A 23,464-nucleotide genomic window follows, 5' to 3' on the forward strand; every position below is an offset into this window, starting at 1 on the left:
TTATAAGGGTATTATTAAGTTCTTAAGCCACCCAAGTATGATGATTTTAATGAAAAACACTAACTCATCTATCTCTTTCCCCTTCAGTTAGTAAAAAGATGCAATATACTTGGATAAACATGTTCAATACTTAACAAAATCAATAACTAAAGCTACTCTAGGCCTCCATTAAATTCTTAATGAAGGGCGTAGTCTTAGTGTAGATTTAATTGGTCTTATGTAGTATTAGTCAGTTAAAATTTAATTTTCTGAAAATATATGTGGAATATTAAATGGCATAAACTGGGTTGTAATAGTCAAAAGCTTAAGAGACATTATCAGATGTTACATAACATAGACTCCAAAGCCTATTATGAGTCTGGTCAACCTTCAGAATTAAGCTTCTATACAGGAACATTCACAAGGACTGATATTTGAGCTATTACCTCTGTGTAAAAACTAGATATTCCAGCTTGACATGATGCAAAATTTTCCCCAAATTTTTTCACATAATCTACAAAAAAAATATACAGTATTAATATAGATAAGCTCAGATTATATTTTTGAGATAGAATTTCACTATATAGTCCAAGTTGAACTCAAGATCCTTCTGACTTGGTCTTCTACTTATTCAGAATTAAATTTTAAGATAACAAAAAAGATCCCCCCAAAGATAACAATATCATCATTCATAATTTAATTTTTCTTAGAAATCTTTATAAATAAGACTATGACTCTTAGGGTATATATTCTGTATTTCACTTTTGAAAGTAATGGTAATTGTCATAATTTATGATTGCACAACTCTATTAACCTTCAAAATATCAATCATGAAACCACAATTAAAAACATTTCTCCTACTTATTTTTCAAGCGAAGGCTTTGCTAGTGCATACTAAAACAAACCATCAGGTGAGAACCTGAGAGGTGGGATGTCTGGCTTTGAGTCCACATTTCCTTGTGTTACTGTGTATTGGTGGTTCACAGCAGTATGTTCTGAAGAGCAGACACATGTTGAAATGGCTGCTCACTCAAGCAAACTCTCACAGGCCTCTCTTCATAGCGTTGTTTTTTCTTCCTAAGTTGTAAAAACAATGGAAATCTACCCCCTTGGAAAGCAACAGGTTTATGATATTAAATAGAGTCTTCATGCTGTGTTTTAGGTTTCTAGACTCATTCAGACTACATAACTGCAATTCAATGTCCAGTGACCAACACCTCCTCATTCTGCCCCACTACCCATCCCCTTCAAACACTCTCCTACTGTTTCTACCTATTTGATCTATTTTATTTTTTTAGATTTCACACGTGAGATTATATTTCACATGAGCCTGGCTTATAGTGTTCATTCATGTTGGCTTAAACAATATGGTTCCATTTTTAAGGGCTGATTGGCATTCCACTGTATGTATAATACATATGTATTCAATCTGTGAATCCTTCAGTCTGACATTTCTTATCTATTCATTAGTTGGCAGCCGTTTAGGTTGTTTCTATATCTGGCCCTCTATGAATGATGCTACAGTGAACGTAAGAATGCAGATATCTCTATTTGATGCTGATTTTATGCTCATTGGGCATAATCCCCAAAGGTTAAGGAATTGCTAGGTCATATGATGCATCTCTTTTTAATACTTTGAAGAACCTCCACACAGTCTTGCATAACTGCTGTACTAATTTGCATTCCCACCATCTTCATCAATATTATCTCTTATTTTTTTGGTAAGTAACCATTCTAACAAAGGAAAAATGATCTCACTGAGGCTCATTTACATTCTATGATGGTTAGTAACACTGAGAACCTTTCTTATACCTACTGGTCATTTTCCTTTGGAAAGAATACTTTCTTTTCTGACTTTTAATTAGCTTATTAGTTTTTTGCTATCTAGTTAGAGAATTTCCTATATAGTTTGGCAATGACCCCATATCTGTGTGTGTTGGTGAAAGCGTTTCCTATTCCCTGGCTTCTCTCTGCTCTGTTGATTGCTTCCGGGGCCATGAAGAGCTTCGCAGTCTGATGTACTGCCACGTGTCTGTTCTTGCCTTTGTAGTCAGAGCTTTTAATGTGACATTAGGAAATTATTTGCTGAACCAATAACAATGGGCTTGCTTCTCTTCTTTTCTCCAAGAGTTTTATAGTTGTAGCACTCACATTTAAATTTTCAGTCCATTTTGAGTTGACTTTTGTGTATGCTGTACGATAAGGGTTCAATTTCGTTCTTCTGCAGGTGGATATCCTACTTTCCCAAAATAATTTACTGAAGAGATTATCCTTCTTTCCTAGATTTTGCCTAGCTGAAAGTGTCAAGCACCATGTGTACTTGTAAGGCCTCTTATTGCAAAGCCCTATGAGAGAATGCTTTTGGAGTTAACTGAGGGCACAGCTGCACTTCTTGTAAAGTTCTGACATGCATGTACCTTAGGAAAGCAAGTCAGGACCATGTCTTCCTTTTGACAAGTTGCTATACCATGTATATTACCCTTCCCTGACACTGATTTTTGCTCTTTCAAAAATTTCCTTGGGCCTTTATTTTACAATTTTAGGTGTGCTAGGTTTATATGATCTTGATTTTTTAAAATGTGCTTAGGTATATCTAATCAAAAATAATAACTTTAGCCTGAAAATGTTTAAATAGGCAAACAAAAACTATTAGACAAAAGAGGATAATAAATATATAGAAACCTAGATTGAGTTTTATGGTAATTGATAATTTAATATTCATCTTTTAGCCTTTTGCATCCAAAGGTAAAATACAAATATTTATTAGCGAGCTTTTCCATGACATCAAAATCCAAAGAGGAAAGATCCCATTATTATCAGAATCAGTAAGTGGATGCAAATATTTGTCCAAAGTTTTAACAGTTAATAAAGATTATCTTTGGATAATAAGGGAGTGGTAAGTGTATTTTATTATTACTGTTTTGGTCGGAAAAAAAATGGCACTCAGACATTTTTTAGTGGTATCCGTTTGCTGCGGATACCATCTTAACACTGTTAACATTTGTCTATAACTTTGAGCTTATATCCCAGCTCAGTATGTGAAGAATCTATAGCAACAGATTTCTACAGGGCAGGTTTTTCAAATTTCAGATATCAATCGACCTCTTACTGCTTCAAGGAATACACACTGATTGGAGAAAAGGGATGTGGGGAGGATTTGTTTATACTGATGTTTTGAATCTTTTTGACGATTCCTAGAAGCTCTGGGAAAATAAGAAGCTTAGTTATTTTTCCTTCTAATGAGAATTGTCAATGTAATTTCATAACTTTAAGGGTCCTATATTTTCTGGACATTTAGACTTATGCTGATTTAAAAATAAGTTTAGTACAAAAATGGATAATTATTAACTCGCTTCTATAATTATTCAACTGCAACTGAGGAATTTATATTTCAAAGTACAAGCTAATTTGCTATGTATTTATATTTCAAAATATAAATATGAATTTATATTTCAAAGCACAAGGTACTATTGCTATGCACAATTGGATAAACCAAGGAAGGAACTGTAAGTAGTTAAAAAGTAGCTGCATCAAGGTCTTCTTCTTCCTCTCTGAATAGTCAAAAATGAAAATGGAAAGAAAAGCTAAACTAAAGGCTTCACTGATTTCCCTCCATCTAGTCTAGAAAGCATTAAGTCACACCTTTCTTTAGCAGCATGGAACCTCGTTTCTTTCCATCCTGTAGCATCACATCACACTTTACCTTGGTAACATGGAGTCATCCGTTTACTCAGTTCTGTTCTCAAATCAGAAGGCATCCCATAGCAAATACCACTGGGGAGCTTATTTTCATTCTTTATGTAAAATACATTTTTCCACCTATGCCCACAAGCCTGAATAAAATAAAAGTAAAGCAAATACATGAAAGTCACACTCCAGCTGTCTGCTTCCGTAATTGATCAGTGGAGCCACTCCAGTACCTACCACAATGGATCCGTTTTCACCTGGTTGCCTGGAAAGTGTTACCCCCAACCACTGGTTGTCTCTCTCCTCCAAACAAGTCTTTCCGCAGGGTTCTCCATTAGGACTACCTGCAGAATTTGAAAATAAATTTAGCAGTTTTGTTGAAAGCAATGTTATTCTATAAGAGTAGAAAAAATAAACGACACGCATCCCCAGTGTTTCCCTTCAATCACTTTTCCTCTCATCTTATATTCAGGTACAATTTGAGGGCAAAAGTGAGTTACTCTCTGCCAACTAGTTGTTCTCTCTATAAGCTGAATTTTCTTTGTTGAAATGACCTCTGAACGATGAAGAGGCCATGAAGAGATGGCCTCAGTGATATAGGAGGTAGTCAAAGAACACGAGTGTGATGGGAGAGATCCATTTGATCCAGCATTAGCTATGAAAATACGAATGCAGAATCTCATGATTAGAAAGGAATTTGCACTTTTATTTGCCCATTTATCTCAAAATGCAAGGAACACCACCAGAGCACTTTAAAAAATGCTTCCTGCATGGTCCTCTGCAATTAAAGCAGAGTTTATTGAAGCTGGAAGGTGGTGACTGAACATGCAGAAAGTGGCCTACACAATTATCATATTAATAATGCAGAGCATTTAAGAGAAATCACCCCGTGTTTTAGATTTAGTGGAATGTGACTTGTGTTTTAACAAAGATAAAAGGATTTCAAAAAACAGATGTGTCAATAGTAAACGAAAGAATCTTCACTAGGCACTTTGGCAAATGAACTGCAAAAAAATTCAAACATAAAATACTCCTAAACTATACAACAGAGGTCTTTACAGTGATGGTTTTCAATTTGTTAACATAACTTTTGAGCTAGACTCCTATTAAAATCATGTATTAAAGTGTTTTCAAATCATTGGTTAGAGGAAGAATAAGCTATATGTCCTAAGATTCTTTTAGCTGTCTTTATTATACTCATTACTCAATACTTGAATATTCTATGCTCAGTTCCAATGGCAGATAAAAACATTAGCATCAATTTGTTTAGGTAAGTATACAGACATGGATTCCTTTACTCAACTTCGAACACTGGTCAAATTTTCATACTGTTATGCTAAAATGTTCCATATCGTTCTTTGCATCATTAACCACCTTGCTTCCTCCTGCAACTCTCACCCCTATGTATAGCTTCCTGGGCAAACTCACACTGTTTATACAGATAAGGCTAATATTTTTCAAGTAAAATCATTGGTTAACTTCTCTGAGTCACAAAAATTTTATTTAAGAAGTATGGGAAAATGTTTACGTGTGCCTTCCAAAGCATCACCAGGGGATCACACAGTCCTAGAACACAGCCAAACTGGAGGAAGTTTCCCAGCTTCTCCTCTGAAGTCTTATTCAGTGGTTCCCACAAGGCCTGATTCTTCCAATGTTCCCTCAGGTTGGGTCAGGAGCAGGTTAGAGTAGAATATGAATATTGCTTTGCTGGTTAAGTTTCCTGGAGACTAATGACATCTCCCACTACTTAATAATGGCTTCCAGGAGGGAGACTGAAAAATGAATGCAGATAGATTCACAGAAAGAACACTGCTAAGCCATGGGAAGTGAGGCTTGCTATAGCCCAAACTCTGGTAAATGATGGTCCAGATGGGCACAGATATTTATGCGTGAAAATTATGGAAGAAAGGAAAGGAAGGCGGCAGGAGAGAGAAGGAAGAGGAGAGAAAGTGTAGCAGAGGAATCAAAGGCAATTGTATTGTGTGTCAGGAGCAAGCATTCTAACCCTGGAAGTTACTGGAGCCTAACCAGCTTAGGGAAATGACAGAGGAGACCAAAAGAAATTTTAATTTTCATTGTGATGCAGGTTTTAGTTTGACTTTTCTCTAAAATCACCATTACTTTTTTCATTTAATGTTTAAAACAGGTAATCAATGGCAGATTCAGTCTATCTGAAGTTAAAGCTCTGTTACCATAATTATTAATGAAATATCATCTTTTCTTTTCTTTTCTTTTTCAATTTTGAGACAGGGTCTCCCTGTAGCTCCATCTGGCCTGGAACTCACTGTGTAGACCAGGATGGTCTTGAACTCACAGAGCTCCACCTGCCTCTGCCTCCTGGGTGCTAAGATTAAAGGCATGTGCCACCATGCCCAGCAAAATATCACTTCTTAAAATAGCAGACTTTTTCCAAAATTAGAGTCATCATCCAGTGAGCTTTTTTCCTGTTCAACTGTCTTGGTTAAGGACAGGAGAGCATGGGTCTGCAAATGACACCTTCACAGTTAGCATATGACCATGTAATGGGTACTTTCATTAAGATTGTATCTGACATTTGCAGACATATTTTCTCTCTTAGAGGCAATTACTTAGGAGCTTAAAAACAGCACACATAGTACTTTGGAATCACAAAAGCATCATGCAAATTGCTTCATGAAAATGGCCAAAAAAGTTCATATGTGCAACAATGGCATACAGTTGCTATATGTTTCTTAGCTGAGTTTTGATATCTAAGTTCATAAATGAATATTAGAGACATCGTTGTCAAGTTAAGCTGTTGTCTGTCTAATCAGAGCTTCTTCCTGCTATTAGTGTTAGCCCTGCAGGTGACTGTGCTCTGCTGTTACTGCTCAGCCTTACTGCTCACTTTCCTGCTTCCTTATCATCCAACCCCTTTTACTCTATTCTACGGGCTTTCCCAGCCCTGTGAGAGAAGGACCGCTTATGATTTTGCTATTTTCAGAAGAGTTCCCTGTGATCTTGAAAATTCTTAGGACTTTATTTCTAGTGTGGCCCACCCTGTCTCTTATCTTTTAATTCTACGTTAAAAGTAGTGATTCTTAGAAACATAACAAAGAGCCATCCTGAAGCCACAAGAAAGATGTTTACTTAACATTAAACACAGCAAAAGTTTCCTAGGATTCTAGTGGTGAGGCCAAGTCACTCTTGAGCAGAATAAATATGCGGTGGATATATATTTGGGTCACATGGGGGATGCGGTTAAATGCCACTAGCCACACTTTTGCACCTGTGTGTTACTGTGATATCCAAACAATAGATGCTTTCTAATTTATAGATAAGATCTCTGATTTACACTAATTTTCCAAATATATAGGCTAAATCTTTTGTCTGTCTTACACAGAAGACTATCAACATTGGCAATCAAGGGCCCTTAGATGCATGGGTTATTGTCATTGAGAGAAAATTATGATGGCACATTAATCAGTAAGAAGAAGAATTTTCATTTTGACTGGATTAAGAACAACTGTTCAACAACGTAGATGGGGATGCCTTTTCCTGTACCAGCCCTGTGAGAGACCTACTCTGCCTTCAAAATAATTAATGAAATATTTGACCTAGTAGGTTTCGCTAGATATGGAAATAGAATATCAAACACTAAGCACATTTTCTTCATGAAAAAAATCAGTACTTCTAATTTGGACAGAGATGATGATTATTAGAATGGTCACAATAAGCTAATTTTCTTGAATTTTCCTTGACAGAATACTATAAACAAATTCAGATTTTATTTTACCCCATGTCATGCTGCAATGATTTATAATCCAGTTTTCAATTCAGCACATACATTACTAATCTAAACTCTCAGTAAATGAAATCGGTTCCATAATTGAAAAAATACTTTACATGGTTGAACATAAAAGAGGTCAGCAGAAATTAACATGTGATGATTTTCCATGCTTTCATGCAGCCAGAACGGCTAATACTTAGCACAGCTGAATGCATTTCCCCAGTACACACTAAAGAAAAGAGGAAGCCACATTAAAGCTCACCCCATTATTCTAAGAACTAAACCCCCTCTCATTTTCTTTTCAGTTTAGGAAAGAAAATATATGTCTACCACTTCCATTTTTTAATTTCTAACTACTGATTTGTATGTAGGAATGCATATGTGAATGGAAATAACCAGCAATTTTAATGAACAAAAATAAGAATGTTAGTACAAAACAAAGCAGGTGCCTTCTTTATCTCCTCCATCACCTTTTATTTTGCTATTCACCTTCTTGGCTTTCCTTTCAACACTCTTAAAGTCTTTCCCAGACAATGGTACATTAGACATTCAATCTTCTGTGTTACCTCTAGAAGGAAAGAGTGACTGTTACAGTAGCATTTCTGCAACTTTGAACAATGCTACTCACTCAGCAGGCTGGCCCTTGGTACATACTTGTGTAGGTAGGGAATTTTGAAATACATTGCACCACCATAAAAATCCCTTCCTAGACAGGGCAAAGGACTGTAATGTTTTCATCCAACTTTGAGATGAAAAAAAAAATGTTTTGATCTCTTCCATTTACTTCTGTGTTTCCCCACTTTTCTTCTACAATATTATTTCCATAAGTTTAAGATAGTAACAGATGGTCTAAAGGAAACAGTACTTGTGAGATTTGAAGCTCTTTCCAAGTTTAACTGGATGTAGGATGACTTAAGATGGAGAATCAGCTAAGGCCCATGGAAGCTGCCTATCTTAGAGGATTCCTGCCAGGATGTGGAAGGAAGAACAGACATGAAGTGCTTGGACAAAAGCCAGGCACAGAACATACATGAACATTAGATGATGACATCATTATCAATATTATCTTAAGGATTAAGCTAAACAGCAAGCTGCACATAAGTCAAGCATACATCCTGTATAAATAAGATATAGCTCATCTGTTGGGGAAGCCTCATCATGAACATTAATTCGGTTTTATTCTCACAGTAGGGCCAGAAGACTTCAACATAATTCCATTTATGCATGAGAAAATTGAGTTTCTTGGGGGGGGGGGCTCTATGTGTATAAGTGTGTGTGTGTCCATGTCTGTGCATGTGGGTAAGTGCATATATGTGGAGGCCAGAGGTCAACACAGGAGTCTTCAGTTTCTCTCCCCTTAATTTTTGAGACAAGGTCTCTCACAGAACCTGTAGCTCATGCATTCAGCTGACTTGGCTGGCCAGTGAGCTCCAGGATCCTTGTGTTTTCACCTCTCTGGCAATGAGATTAGAGGACTGTCACTGTGCCCGTCTTTTCTGTAAACACTGGGCATTGAATTCATGTCTTTATTCCTGCACAGAAAATGCTTTATCATTTGAACCATCTCCCCAGCCCTGACCTGAGAATTGAGTCTTAAAGAAGTCAAGAATTTGCCCAATTTACCGTCAGTAAATGAAAAAAAAAAATTAGAATTTTAAAAAATCTTTTCTTAAGTGACTTCCCACTATTCTAAAACAGCTACAATAGAGCTCTACAAATATTCAGATGTGTAGATTACCGTAATTCAATTTTACTTCCTAAATCTTTTATCCATCTAAAACACAGGAAATCTACCAAGACTGTTAATAGACCCATCAACCTTTTGGGGTGTTCTTCTTTTTTGTTTGTTTTGTTTGTGTTTGTGTTTGTGTTTTTGTTTTTGAGACAGGACCACACTCTATAACTCAATTACCCTAAACTCATCATGTAGTCAAGAAAGTCAACTTTCTGTTGTTCAAGAAAAGTCTCATTCAGTTGGCTCCTATCCTGTCCTGCCCTTTTCTGCCATGTCAATGATTCTCAGTATTTGGGCATTTCCACTGAAGAAATAAGGATCCAGTGGTCTCCAAATTCTTTTTCTGGTCTTTTGGTGAGTTGAGTGAAACGTTTTGTCATGGGGAAGTCGAGGACTATTCCACATAATGCTGTGTCTGGTTTGCCAAGTTGCATCACTGTTTTGTGGCTTCCCCATCAGACATTTGATAGGGGCTTTCAGTCTGACTTTCTGGATAGTTAGACAATATAGAAACATATCTGATCTCTAAAAATTCATGACCTGATTTCAGGTTTCAGAAAGATAACAAAAGCCTTTACTTCAGTAATTACTTTTCTTTGTAAAGATTTTTTTCTTCTAAAAGATGAGTGCTGAAAGATGAGAACTCAACCATTCTATTTTTTTCTTAAAGTAATCCTGAAAGATGAACAATTATTGCTCTTCTCTATATTCTACTCAGTCATTCATTTAAGATATCTTTTTTTTAAGGAAGGAACGCATACTACTGAAAATAATATGGTATAATTCCATCATCTACATACATTTGGAATATTAGAAAAAGCGCATGGATCTAAAGTGAACAGGTTAATTCAAATATCACAGTACTATAAAACCTACCAACACATAGATATGTGGATTATGGGAACTTATGCCTTTGTGTACAGAATGTCTAGCAACTAGTAGGTGTTCAATAAATGGCAAATGCTGCTTCCTTCCCCCAACATACCAGCATTCTGTTGGTTTGGAGAAGGCCAGCAGAGGGCACTTATAGTGCTGTGAGATTTCAACCACAACCTCCAACTCTAACCCAAATGGCCCTTTCATTTAGCTTTTCCTATCAAAACTTAATCCATTATACTTACTATAGTTAAAACATATATTTTTCTCACATGTCTGATTAAACATGATGATGATGTTTCTAAAAGATAAACGTGAGGCTTAGGAACTCAATAGCAATGCAAATAATTTGGATTAATGAAAAGTAGACACCCAAGTTTTAATGGTGGCACAGAACAGGAAAGTACCAAGCATCCAAGACCTTTCTTCCAGCTGGTGTAGGGGAAAGCAAGAGTGAAAATGTCAAATTACGTTTCTAAGTGAGAAACCATTCTTAAAGTATTTTCCTTTAGTTCCAAAGAGGTTTTTAAATGTCATCTTTGACTGGCTAGCACAATCCAATAGCAAGAAACAGGCATGCTCAACTTAGATGAGAAAGAGTTCATGTAATCCATAGACCTGGAAAAGTCAGATATTTCATGCCTCATTTCTGTTCTATTCCAGTTTATCCTTCTCTTCTCTTCCCTTCTCGTCTCTTCTTGACTCGTCTATCTATTCTACTCCTGTGCTGTGCTGTTGTGCTGCGCTGCGCTGCGCTGCGCTGTGCTGTGCTGTGCTGTGCTGTGTGTCTGTTCGGTTCGGTTCAGTTCAATTCGATTCAGTTCTGTGATATCCAATCTATTCTGAAAGACAGAACGGCACCACGGTGGCTATCCCCAGGAGCAGCAGCACCAAACTTTAGGGTTGCAACTTCCTAAATTTGACCTAATCTTGAACCACCTTCAGCCTCAGACCTCTAGAAAATATAATTACTTGAGCCTGATTCTGATTCAGGCTTTCTGCTCTTGAACCCAAATATCTTCAAAATCCTCAAAAAAAAAAAAAAAACTATAAAACTCCTTATAAAAAATTGCAAAGGAAAACATACTGCAATTGCCATATTTGGTCAGTCTAACTTAAAATTGGAGAATTACTAATAATTATTCATAATATTCTTACTTTGTTTCAAGCATAGTTTTAGTAAATGTAAACACATATTTAGCTCAGTATTTTCAAACTATCCCTGAGGCAGATTTTATTGTGAATATCAGAATCCAAATTTTACATATGGAGAAGCTTTAACAAGGAAAGACTACTTGCTTAAGGTCACACAACTGGCAATGGGGGTGGAGGGTTGTGAAGGAAGGGTTCAAATCCAAACAGTCTTTCCTTGTAACAATTCAAATACTGACATTATTAATAACACAATTTATGCTAATTCTAATTTCAAAATAATTTACTACTAAAATTTTGTAGTCTTAGCTTCCAACTTTAGAAAATAAGAAAAAAAATTACTTCTATTGTTTTCAGTTAATTTCTAGGATTCAAAGATTCACTTGAAATGCTGCTACTATTGTACAAATATAATTTTGCATACTTTATTTATTTATGTATTTATCCACCTTTGTGAATGTACGTGTGGGTGGGTGAGTGAGGGCGTGTATGTAGAGGTCAGAGAACAATTTCCGGAGGCAGTTCTCACATTCTACCTGGTTAAGGCTAGGTCTTTCTAGTTTCTGTGGTGCTGCATACTCCAGGCTAGTTCACCCAGGAGCTTCCAGATAATTTTTTGTCCCCACCTCCCATCAGCTTACTTGGCAAACACTTTTACCCACTGAAACACGATTAATACAGAATTCTAAACAGAAAAATAGTCCGTGTAAACCTGTTTGTATTTATTCCTAGAGTGGTCAGTATTGAAATGCTGTGCCTCTTTTTTAGATTTTTACAGAAAAGAAATGGACGTAAGAAAATATAGAAAGTTGGAAAGATAGCAAGGTTCAAGAATGTGTGGGGCTGTAGAAATGGCTCAGCCATCAAGAGTACTGGTTGCTCTTACAGTGGACCTGGGTTTGATTCAGAGCACCCACATGGTAGGTAACAATTATCCCTAACTCCAGTTCCAGGTGACCCAACACCCTCTTCTGACCTCTGTGGGTATTGCAGGACATGAGTGCACATCCATACATGCAGGCAAAACACCCATACACAAAAATTAAAAAAAAAAACTTAATAAAATATGTTTTAAAAAAGAATATGTAAATTAAAAATCAGTGAGGATCCATGACATTACCCAGACCAATGAAGGATCAGATCAAGCTTAAGAGTTACAAATGTCAAGACACATTTCTGTAGTTTTAAGGCCAGAATAAGGGATTGCAGAAGCAGTGACTGGCACATAAAAGCGACCATATATAATGCATAATAGAAAATTTATGCAAGAAAACAAAACCTAAGCTCAGAGTCAAGTGGATCTAGAAAACTTTCATGAACAGATGCTATAAATTGACAAGTCCTCTACATGTGGTGTAATTTTAAAAGAACATATCCAATGCATTTCACACAAGCGCTCTCCCACCCCCAAAAAACATAAAGGAGCTGAAAAAAAATGTTTGTAATTTTATTATTTCTGAACATATTCATTATTAATTCAATGTTTCAAAAGTTATTTGAAAAAGATTCCTCATGATTTTAGAAACTATGGGGACAAACTGAGGTATTAAAGCAAACACCGGCATACTGATTCCAGGCCTGTAGCAAGCCAACTTCCATGCTCTCATTTTGCATGTTGAGCTATCTTAAAACTTTCTGCTTTTTTAAGATAGTCACTTTCAACAACCAACCTCTCAGAATGGTTAATTCTGGGATTTCCTAATGGGTGCTGGTGAAATATTTGGAGCCCACAGCTGATCTAGTCTGAATGGGAGGATGTTAAGATTCCAGAAAAACCCATAAAATACCACCCAAACCTGAGAAACATATCAATTCCTTTCACCTACGTTGAATTCTTCCCATGTGCTCATAAAAAGCAGTCAAACTGGCTTACCGCTTAGCCTGATTCCAGGAAGCAAGCCTGCCTCATCTATCGGTTTCTTCTTGCTCCTGTGTATATATGTCTTAGTTAGGTACTTATCACCTGTAGCGTAAATTACAACGGAAGGTTCCTCTAATTATTGCCCTAACTTTCAGTCTTGACCCATTGTTTCTAAATTACTCATTACATTGCAACTAGAATACTTGGTCAAATTCACAATCTGACACATCACTTCCCAGTTTTAAATGTCACTGGATAAGTTCATACTTACAAAGTTGTTTCCAAAATCATCTCTGCTTGCCTCTGACCTACAGTTCACGTCATTCTGCAGCCCAATCCTACCCATTTTTCTTTCAGTTCTTCAAAGAGACCATGTTCTCAAAGATCTCGGTTTTCTCATACCCAATGTTTGCTCTGTCTGACATACTTTATCTTTTTTAATTCTTTGAGAGTTTTATACATGTATACAATGAAATATAATCATATACACCCCCATTTCTTCCTCCAACTCTCCCAGGATTCCTCCCAAACCTCCCCCTCCTAACTATGTGCCTTTTTCTTTCTTTTTGAAAAGTAACCCACTAAGTTCAAGTAGGCTGCCCATATGTGCATGGCTGTAGGGTCATCCACGGGAACATGGGAAACCTACCAGTGGCCACATCTTCAATGATATATATATATATATATATATATATATATATGCCTGCGGAGGACAGAAGAAGCTGTTGGATCCCCTGGGACTGGTGTTAAAGACAGTTTGCTGCCATGTGGGTGCTGAGATTTGAACCTGGGTCTTCTGTAAGAACAACCAGTGTTCTTAACTGCTGTGCCATCTCTCCAGCCCCAATTCAATGGTATATTTTTAAAAATATAATCTCTTCCTCTACCTAATACATAAAAGTTATTCTGTTCCCCACTTGTGTCTCAATTCCTCACCACCTTCTCTTGTACTTAGGTTAGATCTTCTCATCACATTTTCCTACAATAGTGAACATACAGGGGGGAAACCCATTGGGCAACAAGCATGTTGCTTTTGTGTGTTCAGGCTCTGGTTCTTAGATATCTCTCAGTCTCTGACAGAATGAACTGAGCCATGTGCACAATTGACCACCTAGTCCTAGATCTTTCGCCAAGGAGATATTTATTGACCATTAGAAATATTAGCCAATGAGCATGTAAACGTATTGCAAAAATAAAATGCGCTAGAAAGCCTCATCTCTCCAATTAGAAAGATATCTCATCCTTTGGGACATGAAGTATGGGAAATTGGGAAACTTTTATTTTTTTCAAAGATTTATTTTTATTTTTTTATTATGTGTATCTGTGTGTCTGTGTGGGTATGTGCATTTGAATACAGATGTCCTTGGAGACCAGAGTCATCAGATCCATCTGGAGCTGGACTTACAGGTACTTGTAAGCTACTCCATGTAGGTGACAAGAATCCATCCTGGATCCTTTGCAAGAGCAGTCAGCATTCTCAACAGCTGAGCCATCTCTCTGGCCCCAACATCTATCTTTTAACCCGGGAGTTCATTTTACTGAAGTTCTCTGCCTTGATTTTCTTCATAATGGCCTATGCTCAGGGATGATTTTTCAAAATGATTAATCTATATCAGTGTCAGCTTCATAAGCTACAATTTTAAGCACAGTGCAAACAAAAAAGGAAGTTATCAAGAATATATTCGAAATTTCAACAGTGAGATGCTTGCATTTCAGCATTACTAATTCCTGCCGGTCAGGCAGAAGTGAAGGTGAGGAACTCATTAGTGTAGTGACTCAATGCCTTATACACAGGGTATGAGATATAAATCTAGGGATTTGCCAGGGCAATGTAATTTCCAGAAAGAAATTCATAGATGGGTAATGGTGAAAAACTTTTTATGGACCACTGTCTTTCCTGTAAGAAAAAGAGACACTCAGGAAGGACACCTAAAGGCCCAGAAGCTAGACCACTGGATCTGAAAACACAAAGTGGAAGTCCTGCTCATTAGGCTTGAACACTGGGAAAGTACCTACTGAGAAGGTAGGGTTGGTTGTCTTAGTGAAGGTCAGTTTCTTTTGAGCCGTGCTTCCCAATGCAAATATGAAAGCTCACAGGACATTATTAACTGTAGGGCAACCACATTACAAAGACAAAAAGAAAGAAGCTAAATAATTCAAAATGTTAATTACCTAAGAAATATTAATAAAAATATTTCTTTCACAGGGTAATCAGACCTTAAAATATAGGCATTTCCCTATTTTGTACTGTTTTTGACATCCTAGGTAACTTACATTACAGAACCTCTCACTGCAGACATCTCATGTCCCTTGGTAGCCACTATGGCTAGGGAATACTATATTGGACCGCTTAACTGCATAATTTTAGATTTTATTATCAGATAAATCAGCTTCTCTCTCTCTCTCTCTCTCTCTCTCTCTCTCTCTGTGGGGGGGGGCGTGTGTGTATGTGTGTGTGTGTGTGTGTCTGTGTGTGTGTGTCTATCTCTCTTCATGTGTGATACTATTCACTACAAAGTAATGAACTATCTGGACTGTGTTTTGATAGCTAAATAAATTTGATAATCATTCGTATATTTATTATGTTCTAATTTGTTGAGTACTGGTGGTCTATGGATGAACCATGCTTAGTTACATCATTAATGACCCCATTAGTGTCATTCCATTATTTGTATCATCCTGATTCAGGAACCCTCAATGATCCAAGTCTCCTTTAAATGAACCTCATTAAGTGTACAGAGTAACTGATGGTAAAGAAAGTGAATGTGTGGAAATCACCATGGTATCCTGAGAGTCTCCATGAACAAGTATAGGCCCAGGTCCTCTTGGGGAGGAGACCACTTTCCTTTGGTTCACAGAGGGAAGTACAAAGAATACAAAAGAATAGACACCTCTGAGGCAGTCAGGGTGCCAAAAGAAAGCTGAGTACACAGGAAGAAAGCTGCACCACATTGGGTACTATGTAAGCAACTCTCTCGAGGGCACCTCTACAGCCAGTTCACTGTGATGTCAATTCCCAGTGTCTCCTCTGAGCATGTTAGATAAAGGAGGACTCCTGCTTGACTCTGATTATGACCATATTGTATACAGCATGATATACAATAACGTCAGTCATGGGGTAGACTAGGGTGGGGTAGGAGAGGAGTCTATCTGAGTTAGTCGTTTATCTGACACACTGCAGAAACTTAGCAATGACTTCATATTGATATTTTGAATTGCACACCAGATGGGAATCAATTCATAAGATCAGGTACCTTCAGAATCATGGTTACAAGTAATGCTATTCCAAATGAAACAGAACACCTTACTGACACAGCAGTCATAGCTCTGTCTTATTATAATTCTTTTGATGGGCCAATGAGACCCTTTTCATTGTGTTTCATTACAGTCTATCTTTTTAATATATATATTTAACATTTTTATGTCTAATATGTATCAGGTATTGAGCTAAGCATTTTTCAAACATTATAACAACCCACATTTGAGTCAACATAATTGAAACTAAGTTATATAGATTTTGTGTGTATGTTGGTAGAATTATCCTTCTTACCCAAATACACACACAAACGTAAGCAAAACTTACTCATAACTAGCACATAGTCTACAAATCTTACAAACTGAAAATGTTTTTGCTAATCAATTTATAAGTTTTAGTTTCCTTTCTAGATATTAGCCTCAGTATTTTACCTTATAGATTTAAATTAGTTTTGAATGTATACTTAATTTTTTTTTATCTTTTTGAGACAAGGTCTCCCTGTAGCCCCAGCTATCCTGGAACCCACTATGTAGAATAGGCTGGTCTTGAACTCACAGAGATCTGCCTGCCTCTGCCTCCCGAGTGCTGGGATTAAAGGCGTGCACCACCACGAAACTGAAGGTACATTCTTCAGAATGTTCCCTAAGAAGTAACTTCAGCTAATTCCCTTACAAAAATACTCTAAGTGTTATCATAGTGCATGTTTTGACCAGATGATTGACTGGGAACCTTGTAAACTTTTCTGCACTTCATCTCAGAATTTTGTTGTTGTATTGATTCAAATCTTGAAAGTGAAAAATGTCACTTTGGCTTATCATTTCTAACTCTTTTACCCAATTTGATGACAAACTTTCATTTTATCTGTATTCCTCCATCCAATAACTCCTGATTTGGTTTATATTTGTGACATTGCACCATGTTTGAATGTCTCTGATGCTAGTTCTGCAGTCAAGGCCTGTGTTCCACCACCCCCTGTGACTTTGGGTTTTCCTTTAATTGGCAGTCATCATTATTGACAGGTTTACATAATAGTATAACATGATCTTACCAGTTAAACAGTGTCCTTCCAGACAGGAAGTACAAGCAGTTATAATGCCATAGATCCAGAAACAAAGGCAGGACTAAAGGAAAGAAAGTACTCCCCACCTCCCCAAGACTGTGAGGACCTTCTGTCAGATCCAAGCTGTCTGCCCCCGCCCCCCGCCTCATTCTTCATCCCACAACTCTCTTATGCAATGAAAATTAGACTTTGCAAAGTTATTCCAAATGTACAAGACTATGAATGTTGTTTCCATCCTTTTTCTGCCATTTGGGATGCGGGATGTCTAACAAGAGACTGAGGCCTATCTTTTCTTGTTTGTTTGTATGCTTGCTTGTTTTCCTTACAAATTATTAGGTTTTAGCCTGGCATGGTGATGTGCATCTTCAGTCCTAGCCCTCAGGAGGCAGGGGCAGGTGAATCTCTGTGAGATCAAGGCCAGCCTGGTCTACATTGGAAGTTTCAGGCCAGCTGTGGCTACAGGGCGACCCTGACTCATTTTTCCCATCCTCCTTCCCCTCCCATCACACTCTTCACTGCTTTTACATCAGCTGGAGTGTATTCTACATGGCACAGATAACTCCTGCATTTATGGTTGCTGAAGTAAAAGTACAAAGCGAGAAACAAAATAAACAACAGCAACAAACCAGTTCATGCTGTATTTAAATTCACCCAAATGAAGGAAAATGGCTTTAGGTAGAGAGATAGCAAAGATTACTATAAAAAGTTAAAGATGCAATGAGTTATTTTCAATAGTCCCTTTATAGATAAATGTGAAAAGTACCAATTATGACTTATTACTCATTATTATACATCATGCAGCACCTCAAAACACAGCACACAGGACCCTTCATTGTTTTATCTTCACTGAAGATGCATATGTGAAATGGTAAGGCTAAGACTTCCTACCCAAGCTTGGGTCACCTACCACTCACTAGGTAAATAATTTTAAAGAAGCAACCCACAACTCTCTACATCAGAATCCCACTGTGGAAAGCAGAAGCAATACAACCATAACCCAGGGTGACTTTAAGGGGGGAAAACATTGAGCAATATACAAAGCAGGGTTTAACAGCGTTTGGAACAAGACAGGTCTAAATTAATATTAGTTCCCCTTTCTTCCCTTATGTATCTGTGGACAGCAAGCTTGTTTTAGACTTTGAAACATGAAACTTGTCCCCTCCCCCATCAGCATACATTTCTCAAGTTGCCACAAACCTATGAAAAGACAAGAAATAACTACTAAAAGACAGGCCTACTTAACAGGAGTTTGGGAGGAGAAAATGAATAATTACATGTTGAACATCCTGTTATTGACTTTAACAGTGGACATGTCAATTTTTTCTTCCTGCTTTTCTTTTACAATATATATTCTAAAGAAAACTGCATCACTTTTTTTTTTTTTTTTTTTTTTTTTTTTTTTTTTAAGGAAGAGAAAGGAAGGCCCTGACAAGATACAGGATCAATTCCAACTTCCAAGCTTCCATTCCTGATCTGTCCCTGAATCTAGGTCTCTTAGCAAAGTTGAAAGGTCAAAGATAGAAATACTGTCCTTAAGTCTTAGCATGGCTGAGTCCTCTGTCAGTATGGCTGAAAGACTTGAAAGTGGTCTTCACACGTGAAGACAAGAGATGGGGGAGGGGGCAGAAAGCATCCCAAGAAACTCTTTCCAATAGTGCTTTGTCACAGTAGTGCAATCACTCACAACCTCAAGAAAGGGGGAGAAAAATACTGTGTTTAGAACAGAAGGTGGTGTGGGGTTACAATTGAGAACAATGCACTTTAAGTCAGAGGGATCGGGCATCATGTTATCCAGGACTTGTCCTAGGCCCACAAGAGGAATGTTCACTAACTCCTGGTCCCAGACCCAACTCACCCAGCTGGAGCTGTTCGCAGGTCCGACCTTCATTCTTTCCGATCCCGCATCTGTAAATCGCCCCAGGATTGACCACAGAGGCATTGGTGAGCCAGCTGGCAGTGGGTGCCCCCACGACGAGCCTAAAGCGAGAACCATACATGTGCACTCAGACGTGAGCCCCGCTGCCCATCCCGCCCCGCATCTTAACCGCTGTGCAGTGAGTGGGCAGCAGGGGCAAAGGTGCCCACCTCCTCTGCCTACCACGAGGGACTCCGGACTGCAGGGTCAGACCCCAGCAGCACTCTAGGCGCTGCCATGCCGAAATAAGTTTTCTGGGACAGCTCTCCAGAGAGCTGGCTACTGCCAGGCTTCCAACTGGCCTCCCCAGAAGGAGGAAAGTTTGATCCAGCCAGGGAATCCTGGAGGCGGGTGCCGTGCTACACTTGGAGGGCGCTCTCACCATCGCTTCGCCCCGTGGCTGTGCAGCACCACAGAGTATCCGAACAGCGTGCCAGAGGGGCCTTGGTACAGCAGCGCGCTCTCGGGGTCTAAATTGTAGGGGTGTCCGGCGGGCACCCCCAGGCACAGCAGCAGCATCACCGCTTCCCGGACAGCGGCCCCTCGGAGCCCGGGTGCGCGCCTTGCTTCCGCAGCCATGCACCCTTGATGGGGAACATTCAACACCAAACGGCCACTGCTCCAGAGTTGCAGGGGATGCGACGGTTGGCCCAGGCGAAGAGCGCCCCAAGAGATGAAGCGCAGCAGCGTGTCCGGCGCCCGGCGGGCGACAGGGGCGGAGGGAGGGACGGCCGAGAAGGAAGGGAACCCGGGGCCACAGGCGGAGCGATCGCGGTAGCCAGAGGTACCGCACGCCTGGCCCAAAGCCGGCTTTCTGTGGCCTGGGGGCGCGGGTATTCCCGCGGTCTGGGTGGGGTCCTGGGCGTGGTGCGGAGGCTCACTGCCGGCCTCCCGGTCCCCCAACCCGGCAGCAGCTGTAGGGGGCGCTGAGGGATCTCGGCTGCACCCTACGCTAGTCCCGCAGCCCAGGGAGCATGGGGTGGGTTTGGGCTCGGGGGGCTTAGCGGGCAGGGCCTGGAGGGCACCGGCGCTTCCCTTTCGAAGGGTGAGTGGACCTGATGCTGAGCCGGCTAGCACTTCCCAAAGTGAACTGCCAGTTCAGGCGGCCTCAGTGGCTAAAAGTCTCCCAAACTTGGGGAGTGGGACTGTGGTGGAGAACCTTCCAGATCTTTCTTTGCTAGTTCAGTGCTATATTGGAATTTTTTCATAAGCACTAGCGAAATTACACCGTTTGCAACACGTTAAAAACAAAACCAACACAACAAAAAAAGAACTCCCTAGAGGGAGGCGCCTAGGGGAACATTTTGGTGACAAAGGCCTTATGGCTACTCTCTTCAAATCTCCTAGGCCTGCACCCTTTTATGCCCACTTCCTTCCTCCCTACGCTTCCTCTTAAGCAGCCTCTTTGTGCGAGTAAGTCAGGCAGCAAAGCAGCCTGGTGCCTAAGACAGAAGTTTAAGCTGCTGCTGACCCCAAAGAGAGGCTGGCAAAGGAAACTCTAGGACTAGCCTAACTTAGCAGACTCCTCCCAGGGACCATAGACAATAGCCCAAGGCAAGGCCATATTGAGCCTCCAAAGAGCCTAGCCTAGCCTGTGGAGGCCCAAGACACAGCAAGGCTGAACCACATTACCAGCCTCAGCCTCTTGAACTCCAGGTACACCCGATTTCTTCCTGGAACAATTAGCAATCGTTGTTAGCAGGTCACCTTACAGTTGCTGCATGAGAAACGAAGAAAAGGTGTCACCTAAGGCTGTGTCTGAGAGTAAAACCATGGAAGCAAGACATCAGAAGCTAGTGGCAGATGCACTATTCACTGAGTCACGGTCTGAGATTAAAACCATGGAAGCAGGGCATCAGAAGCTTGTGGGAGACACACTATTCACTGAGTCAAGGTCTTTCACCCAGCACATAGCACCAGGTCTTCAAAATTCAGTCTTGAGCCTTCAGAACTGAGCCACATGGTAGAAAGTCAATGCTAATAGTCCACAAAGTTCACTCGAAGTGATTTGATGGACAAGGATTATTGAGTCAGGCTATACACTAAGTGGAGGCATGAGGGAGAGGCCAGTCAGCCAGTGGAGGAACTGAGAAACAGTGGAACAAACAGGTACCCCTGAGCCTCACAGGCAGACCAGGAGCTTCTAACCCTAGGCTGATGGGAAGCTGCTTTGTCTTGGTCAGCTGGCATTTAATATAGTCTGAAAGTCTGAACATGAACCCAACAGAGAACTTGTTAACAGCATTGATAAATATGAGTGTGGGGCTCAGATGAAGAGATTAGGATGATGCTAAATTTAGGTTTGCAAACATGGTATGTGATGCCACCAGGAATGAAAAAACAGTGGGACAAGATTATGCATGTGTATATGTATATAGAGTTGAGGCACTGAGGAGTACAGTTTTATTCCTATAGCTTTGGAGATGTCCATGGCATGTTAGGATAGTCTAACCGGACCAAACTCAATTACTATTACTTTCTTGTTAATGGACAAACTAAGAGGAACATTATTAACCTTCAGCAAAGTAACAGCTCATAATAATGTGTGAGTATCCCATGGATAGTGAAAGGAAGTGGCTTCCATGAAAGCGGCTATCAGGTCCCAGGTGAGTGGTCCCACTGTAACTGCTTCTTTCTGCAGGTATGCAGAGGGATTCTTTTCCTCAGTACATCTCTGTGATCCTTTTAACCCACTGCTACATGTAGGTCATACTGTCATTTTTCTGAAATAGTTAATCTCTGCAGTTTGCAACTATAAAATCTGCAGATGGAACACAGTGCAGGAGCATTGAAGCCACTGGCTCCTGACTCTGGCAAAGCCACAGAGAATGAGTTGAACCTCTGCCTCTCTTTCCCTTCACCCAAATTTACTACTGTTTTGTTGCTGTATTGTTTCAAGACAGGGTTTCATTTAACCTAGGCTAGTCTTGAACTGCCTTTTTAGCTAAGGATGACCTTGAACTTCTGATCCTAGTACTCTACTTCTTGAGTACTGGGATTACAGGAATATACCACCTTCTCTGGTTTATGTAGTGTAGGGGTCCTGGGGATGGAACCCAGGGCTCCATTCATGCTTGGCAAGTGCTCTACCAACTGAGTATATCCCCAGGCCCCTCCACTCAAACCTTAAGTAATAAAATCTCCAGACAATTATTTTATAGCATAGTGAAAGTCAGTAATGTTGAGGCTGTACAGTTTGAGGAAAGGGATGAGGGAACTCTGGGAAGCCAAGTGGGGAACTGAGAGAGGTGTCCTCAACAGAGCAGTTGGCTGTGGAGTAGTTGATAGGCAGGACCTCATTTCTATCTTCTGGTTACAATTCACTGCTTTCCCAGAAACAGCACCTGCTATTACCTCACAGGCCATGGCAACCTGAGTTCCTTCCCTTAAGGTATTGAAAATAACCTGCTTTCTCTAACCAATAAAAGGGGCTTGATAAAGTTTGACAAAGCCTGGAGCTACTGTTCTCTTTTGGTGCCATTCCACTTTGAAAGCTTCTTTCCTTCCAAGATAAATGCCGCAGAGCTCCAAGGCTACATGGGGGGAGGGGTTCCTTCTCTCTCCTTCCTCTCTCCTCAGTCCATGTTCTGTCTTTGAATGACTTCTGAGCATCACAAGTTCATGTCTCCAGCCTGAACCTTTCTGGGCTCTGGGTTTGTAAACATGCTGCCTGCTTGAAACCTCTGCGTGGCTTTCCAGGGTGTGTCTGGAATTGAACTGATGCTCTTACCCTGTGGGAACTATTTCTTCAACCAGTCTTCTCCATTGTAGAAAGCCAGATCAGAAATTTGAAAAGAACACCTTGATTCCTCTCTGTGGTAATGACTTTTACAACATAGACATGCTCTGGATAGATGACTTTTACTAAACCTTACAACCAAAGAGTGAATCTCAACTTGCTGATATTGTTAAAAAAAAAATCACTGAGACATGTGCTACTTTTATGACCTGGGCACATAACCTTAATCCCTCACAGTTACTCCTTGTTCTCCCTCAAGATAGTGTATAAATGTGTATATGTATGTTTTACATATCAAAGTGCAGCAAGCAACACCTATCTCATTGCAAGCAATGAGATAAATTTATAACACCTCTTTATGGTTGTGAGTGTGTGTGTGTGTGTGTGTGTGTGTGTGTGCGTGTGTGTGTGTGCGTGCGCGCATATGTGTATGCTATTCTAAGTTTGTAGGGGTCA

The 23,464-nt window shown here is 39.6% G+C and overlaps 1 protein-coding gene across 1 annotated transcript in view; it reads right to left on the reverse strand.

The window, feature by feature from the left end:
* Positions 1–20,115, reverse strand: part of Itga4 (integrin subunit alpha 4) — a 92,938-nt gene extending 72,823 nt beyond the window's left edge. Inside the window, exons 1-5 of the mRNA XM_029561053.1 lie at positions 19,652–20,115; positions 19,210–19,331; positions 3,904–4,010; positions 3,683–3,812; positions 426–493 (exon numbers count right to left, since the gene is read on the reverse strand). Coding sequence (XP_029416913.1) covers positions 426–493; positions 3,683–3,812; positions 3,904–4,010; positions 19,210–19,331; positions 19,652–19,848 — 624 coding nt within the window. The 5' untranslated portion in view covers positions 19,849–20,115. The remainder of the gene's footprint in view (positions 1–425; positions 494–3,682; positions 3,813–3,903; positions 4,011–19,209; positions 19,332–19,651) is intronic.
* Between the last annotated feature and the right edge of the window lie 3,349 nt (positions 20,116–23,464).

The sequence above is a fragment of the Nannospalax galili genome, unplaced genomic scaffold (genome assembly GCF_000622305.1).
Source record: "Nannospalax galili isolate Female #2095 unplaced genomic scaffold, S.galili_v1.0 scaffold892, whole genome shotgun sequence".
Classification (NCBI taxonomy): Eukaryota; Metazoa; Chordata; class Mammalia; order Rodentia; family Spalacidae; genus Nannospalax; species Nannospalax galili.